This window comes from Condylostylus longicornis, unplaced genomic scaffold, assembly GCF_029603195.1.
Source record: "Condylostylus longicornis isolate FDR11 unplaced genomic scaffold, ASM2960319v2 ptg000016l, whole genome shotgun sequence".
In the NCBI taxonomy this organism is placed as follows: Eukaryota; Metazoa; Arthropoda; class Insecta; order Diptera; family Dolichopodidae; genus Condylostylus; species Condylostylus longicornis.
The window spans coordinates 1,906,084-1,925,905 of record NW_026577985.1 but is presented as its reverse complement, the minus strand read 5'-3'; the positions used below and the strand labels follow the sequence as shown (position 1 = coordinate 1,925,905).

The 19,822-nt window shown below is 29.5% G+C and overlaps 1 protein-coding gene across 2 annotated transcripts in view; it reads left to right on the top strand.

The window, feature by feature from the left end:
• LOC129605923 (protein cortex) overlaps positions 1-19,233 on the top strand; it is a 79,065-nt gene extending 59,832 nt beyond the window's left edge. For both annotated transcript variants that reach the window (XM_055515949.1, XM_055515950.1), the window contains exons 2-7: positions 17,069-17,212; positions 17,274-17,541; positions 17,605-17,787; positions 17,861-18,259; positions 18,720-18,863; positions 18,932-19,233. In XM_055515949.1, coding sequence (XP_055371924.1) covers positions 17,069-17,212; positions 17,274-17,541; positions 17,605-17,787; positions 17,861-18,259; positions 18,720-18,863; positions 18,932-19,197 — 1,404 coding nt within the window. In that variant the 3' untranslated portion in view covers positions 19,198-19,233. The remainder of the gene's footprint in view (positions 1-17,068; positions 17,213-17,273; positions 17,542-17,604; positions 17,788-17,860; positions 18,260-18,719; positions 18,864-18,931) is intronic.
• Positions 19,234-19,822: the final 589 nt, after the last annotated feature.

Genomic DNA, 19,822 nt, shown 5'->3' with positions numbered 1-19,822 from the left:
TTTGTTTTATTGATTGGTATTAAAAAGTTATCAGTAAAAGTTGCCAGAAGTATTTTGCGTATGAATATCTGTCATTCAATTTAAAATAAAGTTACATTTGTTTAATTAATTTGTTAATTATTTTGAAAGCTATTGTGTATAGTTATACTTTATAGATATTTGGCAAGCTTAAGTTTATATCAGAATGCTGCAAATTTTTTGGTATGTGAGGAGATATAATTGCGGAGTCTTCTCAATAAAAGAGATAAGGAGTTATTTAATTGATTATATGGTGTACATGGTTATCCCACTTTAATTTTCTATCAATAACTAAACCTAGATAATTAAAACGAACTGTTTCAATTATCTCGTTTTTAAAATAAAATTATTTTAGAAAATATACTATATTACATAGTAACAGAATCTTAGTCTTTCTAATATTAAAACTAAGTTTGTTTTTGGTAGTCGATAAGTCAATCACATTTAAGTCGTTTTCAATATTTCTTCTCAATTCAGCTGATAAATGTTTGAAGAGAAAGCAAGGTTTTAAAAATATAATTTCCCCTAACTACTAGGACAAAGTTACTATAGTCAGGCACAAGAATTAATGTGCAAATAAATGGGTATGGTGACATTTCTTTAAATCACTTCGGTAAGGCGCAATGAAAAAAAAAATCTGATGTGATCAGCACATAACGTAAGATGTGTATGGTCTATTTAAGTGAAAGTGTTACAGAATATTATAAAAATGTCTGTTAAGTGCTTCCTTCCAATTTTTAGGACATTAGTAAGCTTATACTTAACATACCTAGAAAAATGTAAATTTGGCTTTTAGTAAAATTTCGCTTTGTGCTACCCGAATTCCCTGAAATGCTCGCCAGTTAGTTTCGGTAGCAACCAGAACTCAAATATCAAATTTCAAGAAATTCCATCAATTCGTTCCGTAGATATGGTGAAAAATTAAAAATCGGCCCGCAGATCAGTTTTCGAGCCCTGATCTTTACAAAAAATTTATATGTTCGTTGTTTCAATACGAAGAATTTAAATATGAAATTTCAATGAAATCGGTTGATTATTTCTCTTTATATACACAAAAATGTATATTTGGCCCGGAGTAAACGTCCAGTTGCTGATTCCTGATTCCTTCCAAAAGTTAGGAATTTTTGCGGACAGTCGAGCAAAGCTTATAGACGAAATTTCAAGAAAATCAGGCCCGCTAAAAAGTGCAGTTCCCGAGGCCTGATATATCCCAAAAGTTGATCAATCCGTGCCATGGTGGAAATAAACTTACATATAAAAGTTTATCAAAATCGGTTTAGCAGAACTTGAGGTACACGCGTGCACACACAGACCGACAGACCGTTAGGCCGACAGGTTGCTAAAAATAGTTTATTTACACTTCCCTACTATGGAGAAGTGCATTCCCACCGAAAACTCGATATGCAAAATTTGTCAACTCAGGTCGACCGTCCGCGAAACCTCCTAAATTTTGGAAGAAATCAGGTGTCAGGAACTGGACGTTTACTACGGGCCATTTATTACATACATATTACATTTTGCGTATATAAAGAGAAATAAAAACCGATTTCATTGAAATTTAATATTTAAATTCTTCGTGGTACTAAAACAATGAACATATAAATTTTTTGGAAAGATTTACATTGTTTACCATATCTACGGAACGAATTGATAAAATTTCTTGAAATTTGATGTTTGAGTTCTGGTTGTTACCGAAACTAACTGGCGAGCATTTGAGGGAATTTGGTGTCTTTCACACTAGGCCATACACATGATGTGCTGGCCACATCAGTTTTTTTTTACATTATGTTTCAATTATTACTTCATCTTCAGAGAAAATTTATTTGAGTAGCAATATACTTTTCTCTGAAGATGATGGATTTATCGAACATAAGAATGTAGGAAATAATAGATTTTGAATATTATTGTGGAACTTTTCTGAACTTTGTTAAAAATATTAAAAAATATTTCACAAAAGTTGCCAAAAATTTTTCAAACGTATTTATATTTGATAAAATTAGACTTTAACAAAAAATTCAGTGTTATTGAAAAACTAACTAATTTTTTTAAATATAAATTATGAATCATTTTTATATTTAAACACATAAAAACGTTTTAGTCGGTAATAATTATTATAATCATTGTCATGTGGTGATACCATAGCAGAACAACAATTTCAAACACGTACAACAAAATGTATGCTCTGTCGGACTGTTACTATTATGTGGTCTACAATACAATTTCTATGCACGTACTATAAAGAAATTTAATATTATGATGTTGTTAATTAACATACGACAAAATAATTGCCTAAATTTAAAACGTTATTTCTATGTGAAATGTTTGTTGTACATCCACAAATTTTGTCATTTACAACAGAGTAACACAAGCTCTATGTACTCATCCGTCCTTTGCGACAAAAAAATCCGAAAATATCTCAGGAACCAAAAGAGCTAGAACGGCGGGAGTGACAGGGACGTATGCGTAAAATTATTAAAGATGGCATTTTCAACTCATTTTTTGTCATTTTGCGTTGTATGAGCGGAATGACGACATGTTGATGTCATAAAAACTAATACTACAAATATATTAGATTCTAGAACATATTATTATTATTTCGTTTTAGTACTTTCTACTTTTGTATATTTATACCCATATAAACGTATGTTAGAAGGGTATACTAAATTTGCCTTACCGTTTGTAACGTTAAGAAATAATGCTCTGAGATATTAACTCAAGCGTATGTTTTTGATCAGCGACGAATTCTAAGAAGATTTAGCTTTGTCTGTCCGTCTGTCTGTCCGTCCGTCCAGCGATAACTCAAAAACTAAGTGAGCTAAGTTCACCAAATTTTCACAAATGATTTATTGTAGTAAGTGCCAGAACCCTATTTAAATTTGACATGATCGGGGTACTGGTTCGGATAGCTGCCATACAACTTCAAGATTTATTTGGCTATATCTCAGAAACTATAAAAGCTGTGGTATTGAAATTCCACTCAAACGAATATATCAGCAGGGCCAATGTGTCTGATAAAAGTCTCTGGAATTACTTGACTCTTTCTGGTAGCTGCCATACAACTTCAATAGTAGTTTGGTACACACAGTATTTTAAAAAAAACACGGTACTGAAATTTTGTATAAATTAACATGGTAAAACAGAAACTTGAAGTCATAGTCTGTCCTATAGTCGGTTATTGCATATTTATTCGCACACAGGATAACAAATTCGTACACAACTAGAGTTGACAAGGTCAATTCTATTTTTTCTCGTTAATATTTAAATTTACATTTAATAAAGTCTTCTCTTGTATTTCAACTCTAAAAGGTTTTGGGTGCGTCGGTTGCATTATTTGCAAAAATTATCATAAATCATCCTCTTATTTTCTTGACATAAAAGCCCTGTTTTTTTTTAAATATTTTAAGTAAATTTACCACTGATAAAATACGGTGACGTATAATAATATAAAAGTTGATCAATAAAGCCCAAACAACTTCGATATATGGAAAATTCAGATGCAGGCTATTTTAATAAAAGCTGCTAATTAAAGATTCAGCTGCTATTAAAAGTTGGGATGCTGAGGATCTAAAAGCTAAAGCTGATTTTTTGCTGTCTATAAGTCTACCGCTTTTAAAAAACATGAAAGTTTGTAAATTTTCAAGAGAAATATGGTTGAAATTGCAGGAAATAAATCAATCAAAAGAGCCTGCTCGAAAGGCCAATCTTCTTAAAAAGTTAATTTTATGTAGAATATCAATGAATACTGACACTCATTTATATGAATTTATATGAATTTGACATCATACTCATTTATATGAATTTTTTCGAAGTGTTCGGCAAATTAAAAAAAAATGGATCTGGAAGTGAATCGAGATCTTTTGACGATACTTTTGTAACTTTAGGGTTGCGATTGAATTGAGGAGTGAGTTACGTGATCCAGAAATTTTAAAGATAAAAATGATGAATTCAATGCAAGGAGAAATAATGAAGCTCTTTTAGTAAAAATAATGTTGATAAGAGTTTTTCATAAGAATTACCGTTGTGGTGTTTAAATAACGGTCCAACATATATTTGTAATGTAAAGAAAAAGGTTAATATGTTTAAAAGTGTTATAATTATGTATATGGTAAAGGCAATCTAAATATCTCAGCATTATCTTTGCTATAATCCAATGCTCTCTATTATACGATGTATTAAATTGACTCAAATAATTTACGGCATACGAAATGCCCACTCTTGCACTTACATATGTATAATAGGCATTCAATTAAATTGTGATAATTCAGCACACAACAGTAATGATATCAAATTGGAAGACGTGCTTTATGTTTCTGATTTAAGATCTAATTTGCTTTCAATATCAAAAATTATGAATCATGGTTACGCGTCAATTATTAATAAGAATGGGCAAATTGTTACAAGAGTGAGAAAATTAACGGGTTGTTTTATGTAATGAAAATTTTAAACAATTTAAGAGTATTGAAAACCCCAAAATATGTGAAGAAGCAAATTTTGTGTCATCTATAATATATTATACAAGCCAAAACCGATGGCGCAACCATCGAGTATTTTCGCTTATATTCTTTATCTTCGGAAGAATACGTAACATAGAAAAAGAAAACTATAAAAATAAAAAAAAAATCTAATGTGGTCAGCACTTAACCGACCGCAATGTTTATTGTCTAGTTAAACGAAAGTGTTACAGAATATTATAAAAATGTCTTTTAAATACTTCTTTCCAATTTTTAGGACATTAGTAAGCTTGTAGTTAACATACCTAGAAAAATGTAAATTTGGCTCTTAGTAGAGTTTCGCTTTGCGTTACCCGAATTCCCTGAAATGCTCGCCAGTTAGTTTCGGTAACAACCAGAACTCAAATATCAAATTTCAAGAAATTCCATCAATTCGTTCCGTAGATATGGTGAAAAATGTAAATTCGGCACGCAGATCAGTTTTCGAGCCCTGATCTTTCCAAAAAATTTATATGTTCATTGTTTCAACACGAAGAATTTAAATATTAAACTTCAATGAAATTGGTTGATTATTTCTCTTTATATACACAAAAATGTATATTTGGCCCGGAGTAAACGTCCAGTTGCTGATGACTGTATTCTTCCAAAAGTTAGGAATTTTTGCGGACAGTCGAGCAAAGTTCAAATATGAAATTTCAAGCAAATCGGTTGAATATTTTCTTCAAGATGGTCAAAAATATAAAACAGGCCCGCTAAAAAGTGCAGTTCCGAGGCCTGACATATCCCAAAAGTTGATCAAACCGTGCCATGGTGGAAATAAACTTACATATAAAATTTCATCAAAATCGGTTCAGCAGAACTTGATATACACGCGTACACACACACCGACAGACCGACAGGCCGACAGGTTGCTAAAAATAGTTTATTTGCACTTTACACCCTACTATGGAGAAGTGCATTCCCACCGAAAACTCGATATGCAAAATTTGTTGCCATCCCATAACCTACCTATTGTATACACAATATGGTCGGTAAAAATAATTCTGAATTCTGCCAACATTTTAGGCATGTATACTTTATTATAAATTATGTACAGATTTGTTGCAGAACTTCTTTATTTTTATGTTATGTTTATTTTCTCATAAATTTAAAAAGTCTGTTACGCAACACAAAGGCGATAGCATTCGTTTCTGTATAATGTATTCTTAATATTATTAATATACATATTAACGCATATGAAATAAAGTAACACTCAAAAAAGTTTTTTTATGTTTGGTTCTACTCATAAACGTAAGTAGCCAAAAAAATTTTTATGCATTTGTATTATGTTTTCATAGAAAAATAATGTATATGTAAATGTGCACAAATGTATACAATAACTAGGGTTGAATTCGTTTACAGCCACCGCGGCGACACATTCCACATAATGTAAATATAAAATAAATAAAACAAAAAGTACGGGCAAAGTTTACATTTTTGCGCATGTAAAGAGAAAAATCACACAATTTCCGTGAAATTTAATGTTTACATTCGTAACACCATGAACTTATAAATTTTTTGGAAATGTTCAGGGCTCGGAAACCGCACTAGGGGATTTCTTATCATATCTATGGAGCTAATTGATGGAATTTCTTAAAATTAAAAATTTAAGCTCTGTTTGCTACCAAAACTAAAGGAATTTTTCAGGGGCCAAATGGTTAGCATAAAATGAGTCTCTGATAAGAGCTAAATTTATATTTTTCTAGGTATGTGTACTAACAGCGTACTAGCCTCCCTAAAATTTGTGAGGAGTATTTATAAGGCATTTTCGTAGTCTCATGCAACATTTTAGCTTAAATACCCAATATCTTGCGGTCATGTGTTCGTATCAGAATATTTTTTGATGTAAATCAACATAATGCTTGCAAAAAATATTGTGACTTATTATGTTAGTAAACATGTGATATATGTTAATTGTACTGGTACTAGAGCCAACCGACAATGCATAGAGAGATGAACTTTGTATTTTTGTTTTGAAACTTAAGTTCATGTTCGTTTCAAATCAGTACTTACTGATTTACTAAAATGAGCACTGCGAGTATATGGATGTATTTTGCGTTTTAATTTTCCTTCCTTTATTAAATGAATTACTAAAGTACATACATTCTACCATTGTACCAGTGAGCAAATCTAAAATGCCAAGACTGCCAAGATAAAACCTATATGCGTTGAGTCATTGCTGAACATACGGATAACTAACGCAAGTATAAGTAACGCAGAGATAAATTTGATTTCTCCGGAAAGAAAGGCTAAAATTTTATATATGTAGCTTTTTTACTTATATGTATATATACTTAGTTTCTCTAAATTGTAGGATTACCCCTGTGATATAGCGACTTAAAGTAAGTCAGATAAACACGGACTCTACAAAGTCATTTAGAATTGTTTTTAAAAATTTGTTTTCAAAAATACGAGTATTTGAAACTAGTGCGATTCGCACTAGGGGCTTCTAGTCAAATTCAATTTTTGAATGGCATAATAAAGTACGCCATCAAAATATTCGTTCAATGAAAAATTTATTGGAAAAATCTTTGTTTAAAGTTAAAGAAGGTTCATTTCAAAATTTTCCTAAATGTCAGACTTGCTTTATAGAAAAGCAAAATAGGTTAACTTTTTTTCAAAAATAAGCGGTGTAGGAGTAAACAATCATTAGAGTTGATACTGCGATTTTCAAAGTCGAAAGATTTCATCTCTTTTATAGATGACTTCACAAGATGATGTGAAGTTTACGTATAACAAAAGATGACGCATTTGAAGCGGTTGGGGAATATAAATTGGAAGTTGAAAATTTCTTGGAAAAAGAAAAATTAATGTATAAGATCCGATAATGGAAAAGAGTTTTGTAACACAACGTTTGAAAATTTCCTAATGAGATGTGGCATTCCGCACCAGTTAAGTACAGCTACACTCCTCAGCAAAATGAAGTGGCTGAGCCCAAAAATAGAACGTTGGTCGAAATGGTTCGATTCATGATACTTTAGTCAGGTCTTGCTAAATCTTTTTGGTCAGAAGCTATAATGATGGCTAATCATATTAGAAAAAGATGTTCATCTAATAGTCTAGAAGGCGAAATTCTTTATAAATTGTGGTTTGACAGTTATCCGAATGTAGGTTACATGGAAATTTTTAATGCAACGGTATACGCGTTAAGTAAACCATCTGGACGTAGTGAAATTGATGCCACGTCGCAAGAATTCACATTTGTTGGTTACTCTGTAGATAGTGAAGCATATAGATTATGGAACAAAGATTCAAGAATAGTCGTAACGTGGTATTTACAAAAAAATTCTCTGAAAAGAATTTTATAGATGATGCAGAAAATAATGAACAGGTAGGATTAATTATAGAACTGAGACCATGAAATGATTGTATGAAACGAAAGAAAATGATGCAAAAGCATCGTAGGCTAATAACGAAATTGATAATGTACCGACAAACTTAAGTGATGAAGAAATTTTTAAAAGAACACGTGAAAGACCAAGATCGGAAAGCAAGGTCTTCAAAGAAAAATTTATAACACTGTGGGATCTCTTAGTAATATTATAAAATAAAATTTGGAAAATGAAAAACATGAATTTATTGATGATGATGATGACGATGAAGACGATGATGTTTTTTATGAAATTTGCGAGAAGAATTCTCCAAATGCAGAACAGTGTACAGAAAAATTTTAGCACTCAGTGTGCTTCTTTAGCTTTAAATGAGGAAATTCTTCAATAATGCTTTATAAAAAGTTTAAGTACGGTATTAAAACGATTGTATTACCGTCTCAGAGCTTTCAATACCTTTACATTGTACAAAAAACTGCTATAGCTTCTGATACATTTTGGAATACAATTTTTACAATATTAATATATACTTTGACGTTTGCTTGAAAATTTCAATTTAAAGATCTTAGCAAATGTTAATTTTTAACAAACGTTACCACTTCATTAAAAACATAGCATTTTTATGCTGCATTTTGGGAAAAACTTAATAACTACCACTTTATTGCTGAAAATATATGCTGGTTTATTTAGTTGGTTATTTCTGACAATATTTATATGACATGTATAAAATAAGCATGCTCGATTTTTTCGATACCCAATTTACTGCTATTTTACGTATGCACTACGTAAAGAGCGCATTTAGGAAAAGTGTAGAATGTCATCAGCTTTTACTAAGTTACGGAATTTATGTTGATGATATTATAATAACTGCCTGTAATACTGAAAATTTTTTAGTTCGCTTCAAGAAACATATATGTATCTTCACATTTTGACATCAACGATTTGGGAAAATTGAAATACTATTTCGGAATTGAAATTAGGCAAGATGTTGATGGAAATATTAAAGTTACTCAAAAGAAATATATCAATGACATTTTAATGAAACAATATAAAATGAGCAATTGCAAACAAGTTTCAACACCTTGAGTTGTTAGTACAAATTTAAAAAAGGAAGAATTTTTAAATAATAATGTTAAAAATGAATTTATGAAATTACCTTATCAATATTTAATTGGAGGTTTATTATACATCTCAATAAATACAAGACCAGATATTTTGTACAGTGTTAATTATTTGAGTATCAAATTAATACATCGTATAATAGAGAGCATTGGATTATGGTAAAGGGAGTGCTGAGATATTTAAAAGGTATGAGTGAATCGGGACTTTTATATCGGAAAACTGGAAAAATTTTATGCGGGTTTACCGATGCAGATTGGGAAAACAATAACACTGACAGAAAATCATATACGGGCTATTTTACTTTTTACTTTTGCTAATTCACCTGCTTCTTTGATGTCAAAGAAGGAAAAAACAGTTGCTTTTTCGTCAGCTGAAGCGGAGTTTTTAACTATAACTGAGGCAACAAGTGAAGCCATGTATTTAAGAAAGTTTTAGATGGAGATAGGATTTTCAATTTTTGAACAGTCAAATGCAACTTTTAATGATAATCAAAGCTAAAAAGTTATATGGATGTAAAACACTATTTCATCAAAGAAATTATTTCAAATAAAATTATTGAAATCAAACGAAATTTTTTCTACAAAACAAATGCCCGCAAATATTTTTACCAAAGCTCTCATATCTAGCACGCACAATTATTTTATGAATAAGCTGCGTCTTGAAGAAAATTAATTTATAAGTTTAATTGAGGAGTCTTGAATTCATAAAAACTAATACTTCAATTACACTTGAGTCTAGTATATATTATTATTTATTTATTGTACCTTCTAAACTTTTGTATATTTGACATTTAATATTACATTTAATCTTATAATAAGTTTAATAAGTCTCCTCTTAGATCTCAACCCTAACAATGCATTTAATAGCTACCTTTCTTAAGGGGTACCAATAACACGATATTAATTATTGTATCGAAATCACATAAATTTATTATGGGGCGAAAATGGCAAAGTTGAACAAAACATGCAAAATTGGCAAATTTGTGACCGAAACTAATAGTAATCTTAGGTAATTTTTTTTTTTCAAATTTTCAACTATAGTTTTTCTCTTGGACAATTAGCTGTTCGTCTCAAATTTTAGCAGCATCTAATCAGTTAGTTTTTAGCAGTCATTAATAATAATTCATTTCGATAGTGTGAAAACTTTTCTCCACCCATCTATAACTGCTTCATCAAAAAATATAATTATTCATTTTAATTGATCTTAATAGACTATTGAAATCGCCTATTAAGTTAAAGCTTCGTTCAACTTGTGTTCTGTATGTATGCAAAAATTATGATACAATTCGGTATATGACGGTTATTATACCCTGCACTTCGTGAAGGGTATATTAACTTTGGTATGGAGTTTGTAACTACTTGAAGGAGTCATCTGCGGTATGGACATATATATATATTCTTGCTCAGCGTAAAATTCTGCGTTGATTGAGACATGTCCGTTAGTTCGTTCGATCGCACGATAACTCAAAAACGAATAATGCAATCGACACCAAACTTTCACAAGTTGCTTCTTTTGTGCCAAGGACGAACCCTATTGTTATTGGACCAGTTCAGACAACGGGTTCGGGTAGCTGCCATACAACTCAAAGAGTTTATTTTAATTATTTCAAAAACTAATAAAGGTACAAATATGAAATTTTGTACACATGTGTTCAATTATATTCTACACATGCTCTAAAAATTTTAATGAGATAGCTGCACCGGTTCGGGTGGCTGCCATACAACTCTAAAAGCAAATTTTTTATATTCGGCAAAATAATAAAGTCAGATTCATGAAACTTGGCAGTTGTGTGTCCAATTATAGGTCAAAGATATTTCTGAAGTTTTGGTGGAATTGCTTGACAGGTTCGAGTAGCTCCCAGACAAGTCCAAAAGCTTACTTTAAATATTTGAAAAAATAGAAAAGTTAGATTCATGAAACTTGGCAGTTGTGTGTCCAATTATAGATCAGATATACTTGCGAAGTTTTAGTGGAATTGCTTGACAGGTTCGGGTACCTGCCATACAACTCCAAAAGCTAATTTTAAATATTTGGAAAAATAATAAAGACAAATTCATGAAACTTGGCAGTTGTGTGTCCAATTATAGGTCAAAGATATTTATAGTATTATAATTATATCATAATTATAGATTCCTATAATTATATCATAATTATAGGAATTGCTTGACAGGTTCGAGTGGCTCCAATAGAAGTCCAAAAGCTTATTTTGAATATTTGGAAAAGTAATAAAGTTAGATTCATGAAACTTGGCAGTTGTGTGTCCAATTATAGATCAGACATATCCGTGAATTTTCTATAGAATTGTTTCGCAGGTTTAAGTAATTGCTATACAACAATAAAAGGTGCAGGGTATAATTCAATCGGTTCATACCAACTGAAACGTTTTTACTTGTTTAAAGTATATTCTCTTTGTTGAACGGAAATATGCTACATTACAAATGATGACTTGGTATGAATTTATTTTTTTTAAACAACTTTTTTAAATTTTAAAACATTAACTTACGGTTTTTATTGTTTCGTAATCGATTATTGCAGAATATTACTCAAACATTTTTCTAAAATTTACTGTCAGTTCATAAACTCGCTATTGTAATAGCGAAACACATTGCTACACTAAATCAGTGACATTTTCGATCTTTCAGTAAGGATAATCGCAATATTTGGGAAAAATTTTATCGCAGCCAAAAAAATATAAAATGCACCTGAGTTACTCATTATGGGATGATGGCACATTAATAAATTAAATATACCTAGACGACTAAAAAAATATTTTTTTACATCATAAGATCATGTTTAATAATATGTACGTGTACTTATCCAATACACAAGTACAACCGATCAAACAGTGTAATGGCAATAAAACTATATGATGTGTTTTTTTTTAAATCTAATGTCGGAATTGAGGCACGCTAACTCAATATAAATCTGTAGCAATTTACTTATTTTGTCAAGTAATTGAAACTGTAGAATGTGAACAAAAATAGGGAGCATCTTGAAATGAAGATATTGGACAAATATTGAAATATATATTATATATGAAGGAATAAATGCGAATAATAAAAATAGACAAAAAATTTAAATTAATTTAAAAACAATTTATGTTTTTTTTATCAAGATTGCTCGAATAGATCGTAGGACACCCTCTTATGTTATCTTATTAAACATTTGCCATAAATTTCGTTTAATTTTGAGTATAGGTTATTATCGAAGTTGTTGCCTTGGAAAATAAAACGTCACGAAAGACGATCAGATAATACTAATCAAGAATCAGAATCAGCTATCTTAATAAATAAGAGGTCGAAATTTAAACACATTAACCAAACTTGACTTGAAAAAATTATTTTGACTTAAATCAATTGACATAGCCCTAATAAGATTTCTCTAACTTTCTTACATAATAAACCTTTGTTTAAATTTTGTGAATTAGGTTTTATCTTTCTTACTTAACCTATGTCATCGTTCTTTAAGGATTGATTTTGTTTTTGAAACCAAATCCTAATCTGTAAATTTGAAAATGAAACTTTTAAAATATTGGCCAGTTTTTTTTTAATTTCGAAAAAACAAAAAGGAATAAAAATTTAAAAAAAAACTCCTATAAAATGTGACAAGGTGGGTAATACGTAAAGTTCTTAAATCCACACGTAAAGTTCTTGAATCCAATAAAAACGAGTGGACGTTTTTTAAGAGAATGAAAAAAAATTGAAATAAGGAAAAAATGTCAAACAGAAGTTAGATTTTCATTTGCAATCACATAATAAATTTTTCCTAATTGGATATGCTGTGCCTCAAATGTTTGTTTTTGTACGTGTATATGTGTATACTGGAGCATGTAGAAAAAATATTACGAGTTAAAAGAAATATTACGAGTACGTGTGCCAGACAGCTCAAACTGTTGCAAGCACACAATAAACAGCTATGGTAATGTTATGTTTTATTTTTTTTTTTCTTCTAATTTTTATTCTTCATTCTTTTGTATAAAACTGAAGTGAAGTGTGGAAAAAACTGATGTTCTTTAGCTTGTTTAGGTGAAGACATGTTACATGCCTGCACAAAATAGTGAGATGATAGATTGCCATTGCAAGTCAGTTACTTAACATTGAAATAGTTCACTTTCTTTCTCTTTTTTCTTGTTCTGTGTATTTACGAGTACACACATTTTATTTTTAACAAAGTTTTAACTGGTTAGTTTTCTTATTATTATGAATTTGCTCTTTTGCCTTTACAAACATGTTTTTCATTATACCCGTACGAACGTATGCTCGAAGGGTATACTAAATTTGCCCTACCGTTTGTAACGCTTAGAAATAATGTTCTAATGGAGATATAGACTCAAGTGTATGTTTTTGATCAGCGTCGAATTCTGAGTTGATTGAGTTTTGTCTGTCGGTCCGTCCCGCCGATAATTCAAAAACAAATTGAACTAAATTCACCAAATATTCAAAAATGATTTATTGTAGTAAGTGCCAGAACCCTATTCAAATTGGACATGATCCGGGTACCGGTTCGGGTAGCTGCCATACAACTTCAAAAATTATTTCGCTATATCTGAGAAACTATTAAGCTGTGTTATTGAAATTTCACACAAACGAATATATTAGTAGGGCCAATGTGTCTGATAAAAGTCGTTGAAATTACTTGGCTCCTTCTGGCACCTGCCATACAATTTCAAAAGTCATTTGGCTATATTTCAGAAACTATAAAAGTTGAGGTATTGAAATTTCACACAAACGAATATATTAGTAGGGCCAATGTGTTTCATAAAAGTCGTTGAAATTTCTCGGCTCCTTCTGGTACCTGCCGTACAATTTCAAAAGTTATTTGTTTATATGTCAGAAACTATAAAAGCTATGGTATTGAAATTTCACGCAAGCTAATATATTAGTAGGGCCAATGTGGTTAATAAATGTCGTTGAAATTGCTTAGCTCTTTCTGGTAGCAGTCATACAACTCCTAAAGTTAGTTGGCATTATCTCAGAAATTATTGGAATTATAATACAGAAATCTCGCGAAAACAAGAGTATTATTGCTGTTATGTGTGATAAAAATCATTGAAATTTCTTGACTCGCGTCACAAAGAAAATATTGAAAACACAGTACTGCAATTTTGCACAAATCAATATGGTAAGCTATGAAATATTTATTCGCACATAGGATGACAAAATCGTACGGGTTCACAGAGTTGACACGGTCAACTCTATTTTTTCTCGTTTTTCCTTAAATTTAGTTCCATACATACCTTTTTTATTTTATGCAATTCTTGATTTATTTTCTATTGAAATTAAATAGCATTAAAGCTAATAGAAATGATGTTTTACGTAAAAGTTTCAAGTGAATTTTTAATGAACATTAATAATGAGGAAGTACAGAAGAAAGGAAGATACAAGCCTTTTATTGGAAATTTACACCAACGTCTCAATATTCTTTGTTTTTTATAATTTCTTCCATTACATCAGTTACCTTTTATTTTGTTCACATATGTTAAGATTTTTGAAAGTGCATGTTCTTGTTAAAGGAGATTTGGATTAAAAGCTTAGTAAAAATGTGATTTACAGTGTGCATTTATTATACAAAATGTGAAAATGAGGATGAAATTTTTGACTTTCTTGATGGAAATTTTGAATTGTTATGCTATGTAATTCCTAATTTGAACATGTAAAGAATATGCTGAAATGAAGTATTGTGAAAATGTAATTTATTTAATTGAAGTGGTATGGTTCTTGAATATCCAGTTTAAAGATCATGATTTTCGAAAAGCGGAAGTTTTTTTGTAATAATTGGTTATGGAGATAAAAGATGTATATTGCAAAACTAAAATTTTCCTATCAAACCCGAATGCTTTAGATGAATGTGAAACCCGAATGCTTTAGATGAATTTTGAAAAGTAACTCTATTGAAAAATTGAAAAAGTGCTCGCAAAAGTAAATTATTATTAGATACTCATCTGAAATGGCAAATTTCAGATGTGACAATAAGAAAATGGAGAAGTAATAATTTTTTGAACGAAATAAAAAAATTTATAATCGGTAAAGTGGTTTCATACTAACTACCCCATTAAAACGAATAATAAGAACTTATACTCCAGAATTTAAAATTTGTAACCAAGATTGTATTGATTTAAATTAAATAAATTTTGTGTCACATCTTGTATCAAAGCACTTTATGTCCTCCGTACTGAAAATTTATTTTTTGTTTATGCCTTCAGATTTTAAGAGAACTCTCTAAATAATACTGAAGTTGCATTTTACCATTTTACGTTATTTTTCATATTTGTTTCAAGAAAAAGCGCTGCAATTACTTTTCCATGCTTGTGTTAAATTGTTTCTACACCATATTATACAATCTTAGACCATGTATATAAAGTATATATATAATAACTAGGTATGCAGTCTTTTCATGCAGTTTGCTAAATAACACGATTTGGTTAAAACTTATTTTGTGAAATGTATTGTTTCGTAATTCTAATGATGTAAAAAGAACAACGGTTGCGTGTCTATTGCAATATCAAGATTACTGAATATTAATTAATCGGCACCCAAAGATCACATTAAACGCAAATTTAAACAGGTGTCTTTTTTTCAAACAAATTTCGTTTATTAAAGTTTAAATTTTCAACCATACTAGCCTTTGAGTTAGAGCGAAGTTTTAGAAATTATTTTCTCCCTTTTTTACATCCGTACGAACGTGAGTTCGAAGTGTATTATTTATTTTTTGCTTTGTTTGTAACCTTAAGAAAAAGGTGTCTCAGATATAGAAAAAAGTATCTGTTTTCGAACAGCGTGTATCGGTCCGTCCCAGCAATAACCAAAACTAATTGAGCTAAGTTCACCAAATTTTCACAATTGTTGTCTTACAGTAAATGTGAGAACCGTATTTCAATTTAATGAGATCTGCCTTACAACTTCAAAAGCTATTTAATTATATCGTTAAAATATTCTAGGTATTGAAAATATAGTATAATGAGGGTTGTTATATTTAATAAAAGCTGTTGAAATTACTTGATTCCTTGAGTTCAACTACTTCAAACCACTTCAAAAGTCATTTGGTAATATATTTTGAAAACTGTTGAAACTACGGTGCTAAATTTAGCATAAGTGAATATGTTAAATGGTCATTATTTTTGGTAAAAGTTTTTACCAATAAAATACCTAGAAAAATGTAAATTTGGCTCTTAGTAGAGTTTCGGTTTGTGCTACTCGAATTCTATGAAATGCTCGCCAATTAGTTTTTTTAACAACCAGAACTTAAATATCAAATTTTAAGAAATTCGATCAATTCGCTCCGTAGATATGATAAAAAATGTAAATTCGGCCTCTAGTTCGACTTCCGGCCACTTATCGTTCCAAAAAATTTATATGTTCATTGTTTTAACACTCCAAATTTAAATATTAAATTCCAAGGAAATTGATTGATTATTTATTTTTATAAGGGCAAACATCTAAAATTGGCCCGCATTAAAGTGCAGTTCCTAAAAGTTGATCAATTCATAGAAACAACTAAAACAAACTCACGTATAAAATTTCACGAAAATCGGCTAAACCGAACTTGAGATACACGTGTGCACATACACATACGGACATATCGACAGGTTGCTAAAAATTATATTTACATTTTCCTACCATGGAGAATAGCGTTTCTCGGTAGAAACGCTTTTGTTAATGAGTTTTCGGTAAAACTCATTAACAAAACACATAACTTCCTTTATAGTATACAACCTGTCGGTAAAAAGTACTATATGTAGCAATTTATTATCATGTAACATTTAAAATCATCTACTCGTAGTGGTATCACAGAGTTTACACGGTCAACTACCTATTCTCGTTTTTAATTACTTTTAAGTTTTTTACTCTATTATTTTTTGTCTCTTCTAATGATAATCTGAAGAAGCATAAAATAATAATCTGAAGAAATTGAACTATGTCATACATATGCACATACATAGTTATATTTTGGTCTTGGTTGAGGTTTTACGATCTTATTGGTTAATGAGTTAAACAAATGGAAAATGTTATTCGGTGATTAAAAAAACATTTGATATTTTAAAAATATTTGAAATTTTTCCTGAAATACTTCAGAATTTTTACAAATAAGGACAATTTCCCTCTCTTGTAGACATATAGCCATTGTGAGGAAAAAATACCTCATAAATTCGGTGATCGATTTATTCCAAGGAGGTATGCTTTTGGAAATACAGAACTGATTCGGAATCGTGCGCTAAATAAAAATAAATCCAATGAAGAGGATATCATACAAATGGTAAATTATCTTAAAGTATATTAAGAAAAAAGTTTTATATCAAAATTATTTTCGTTCACAGCGCCTTAAGTCCGGTTATTGGAAAGGATTTAATTATGGAGTTTATATGTCTGAGTTATTCGATTTAAGACCGAAAAGAATTTATCAATTTAATGACAAATACTTAATACACAATATAAATTCAAAATTTGTTTTGAATCCACCAGTTAAAAATGTAACGTACATAAATAACAATAGAGAAAAATTAGATTGGCAGTGTAAGCCAAGAGCAAAACCATCTGCTTGCGTAGACTCCACACATGATCTGCCTGCATTCAAATTACATTCATGTAATTTTAAAGATTAAACTTTGAATCATTATTTAGGAAATTTCAAGTATTAAAATATTTTAGCTAAAAAAATTATTGATTGGTCGTACAAGGATCAAATTGGTGCATCATTTGGACAAGATTTAGTAATATGGACATGTGAAACAGATAAAACGGTTGTGTATCGAACAAAATTTGTAACAGCACTTCGTTTTAGTCCTAAAGGGGAATCCTTAGCATTGGGTTGCGAGAAATTTCAAAAGCCACGTATAAAAATAAAAAAAATTGTGATACAATATTTTTATGGAATAAATGTTTTTTTTTTTTTTGTACATCTTAGTAATTCAAATATGGAGTATGAAAAATACTAATAGTACAACAAATGACTTATGTTTAAAAGATTCTTTTATTCTATCGGAACAACAGCAAGAAATTGTCTGTATTGAATGGCATCCTCAAGGTATTTATATCTTATGTGGTATGAGCACTGGTCAAATTTATGTTGTTAATTCTTTGACATCGAAAACTAATGTTATTCACTATCATTCACATCGAATAAGTGATATTAAATTTAATATCGGAGCTAAATATTTGGGAACTAGTGATCACCATGGCTTGGTTGTAATAATGAAATGGCCATCATTTAAAATTCAATTAAGATTAAAGAGTAACACGATTTCTAATCCAAGTAAAGCCTTTATTGATTGGCACCCCTGGAATCCGATTGATATAGCCGTTGGTAAGTTAGTTGATTTATAACAGATTGAGACAAAAAACTGCAAAAATTTATTTTAAACAGTAACTTGGTTAAGTGACACCAAATCCAATTGACTATACTATTATTGTTATAATTCACTTCTAAAAAAAATTTAATTTAATTAATATAATAAAGTTTTTAAACATAAAAATATAAACATAAAAAATTTAGGTATAATTTTTAAATATAAATATAATTTTATATTTATTTTTTTATATTTATTTATTTTTAAATATAAATTATATTTATATTTAAAAATTAAAAATATTTAAAAATTGTACCTAAAGCAACTAAAATTATCTATTTTTCTAGCAATATTAGTAGAATGATTTTCTCAATTTGTATATAGTATATTTAATCCATCAGTGCAATTTTAACATTCTGGACCAAAATCATTCTATACCATTTTGATTTGATAAATTTTTTAAAAATCTATTTATAGCGAAATCTCATTCAATTCTAATTGTTAATATTCAAACAAGAAGTATTGTTGCTCAATATAATAGAAGGGACAATGATTGTGTAATTGATGCAATAGCTTTTAACAAAATTTCCGCAGAGTTGGTTGTTAGTTATTGTATAAAAAGTAAGATTTTTTGGTGAAAATCCTAATTCCTGCTTAATGCTTTAAATTTTTTTTTTGCATTCTATAAGATCCCGATGGTTGTATTACTTTTGAAATTTTAATTATGGCATCTTTTGATCGCATAATAGACGTTTTAAAAATTCATGAAGATCGTGTTCATTTTTTACTGTTTAGTCCTGATGGAAGACAATTAGCTACAGCTGGTGATGATGACATGTTATCCATTTTTAATTTTTTCACACAACCCAACCGTAATGGAAAAAGTACACATTCCAAATCATCTACTTCAAATTTAACAAGACAATCAGAAATTTTTAAAACTTTAATTCGTTAATTTGTACATTTTTTCTTTTATAGGCACGTTTTATTTCTAATTTGTGATATATTTGTAAAAATTTGTAATAATTAGTTAAGATTTAAATGTTTGTGTAATTAATTAGTATATGAATGTTTGTGTAATATTTTATTTAATTTAAAATGTAATTAATATTAAACTGCTCTTTTTAAATTAAAATAATTTTAACTAAATAATTTGAAGTACATATAGCTATGTTGCTGGCTGCATAATTTAATGAAAAATAAGATATTATATATATAATGAAAATGGTTCAAAATAAATTAAGTTTGAAAATTTCTAATTATCTTTATATGTGTGTATAAATAAAAAGTTATTTTAATAGTTCAATTGCAAAAGTTTTTAAAATAGTCCGATTACAAATGTCGAAGAAAATTATGAATAAAACAAAAATTTATTTAACATTCTTGCGCTGCTGAATAGGTTTTCAAGCTCAACAATGGGCTTTTCTAAACATACCGAAACAAAGTAAGTTTCTATTTTTTTCTTATACATAATTCAATCAAGTTTTTTCCTACAACTCCACCAACTTCACAATATCGAAATATATTAATAAAACTGATCTGACTAGAAAATCAGCTTAATCGTTAATTATTTTATAATT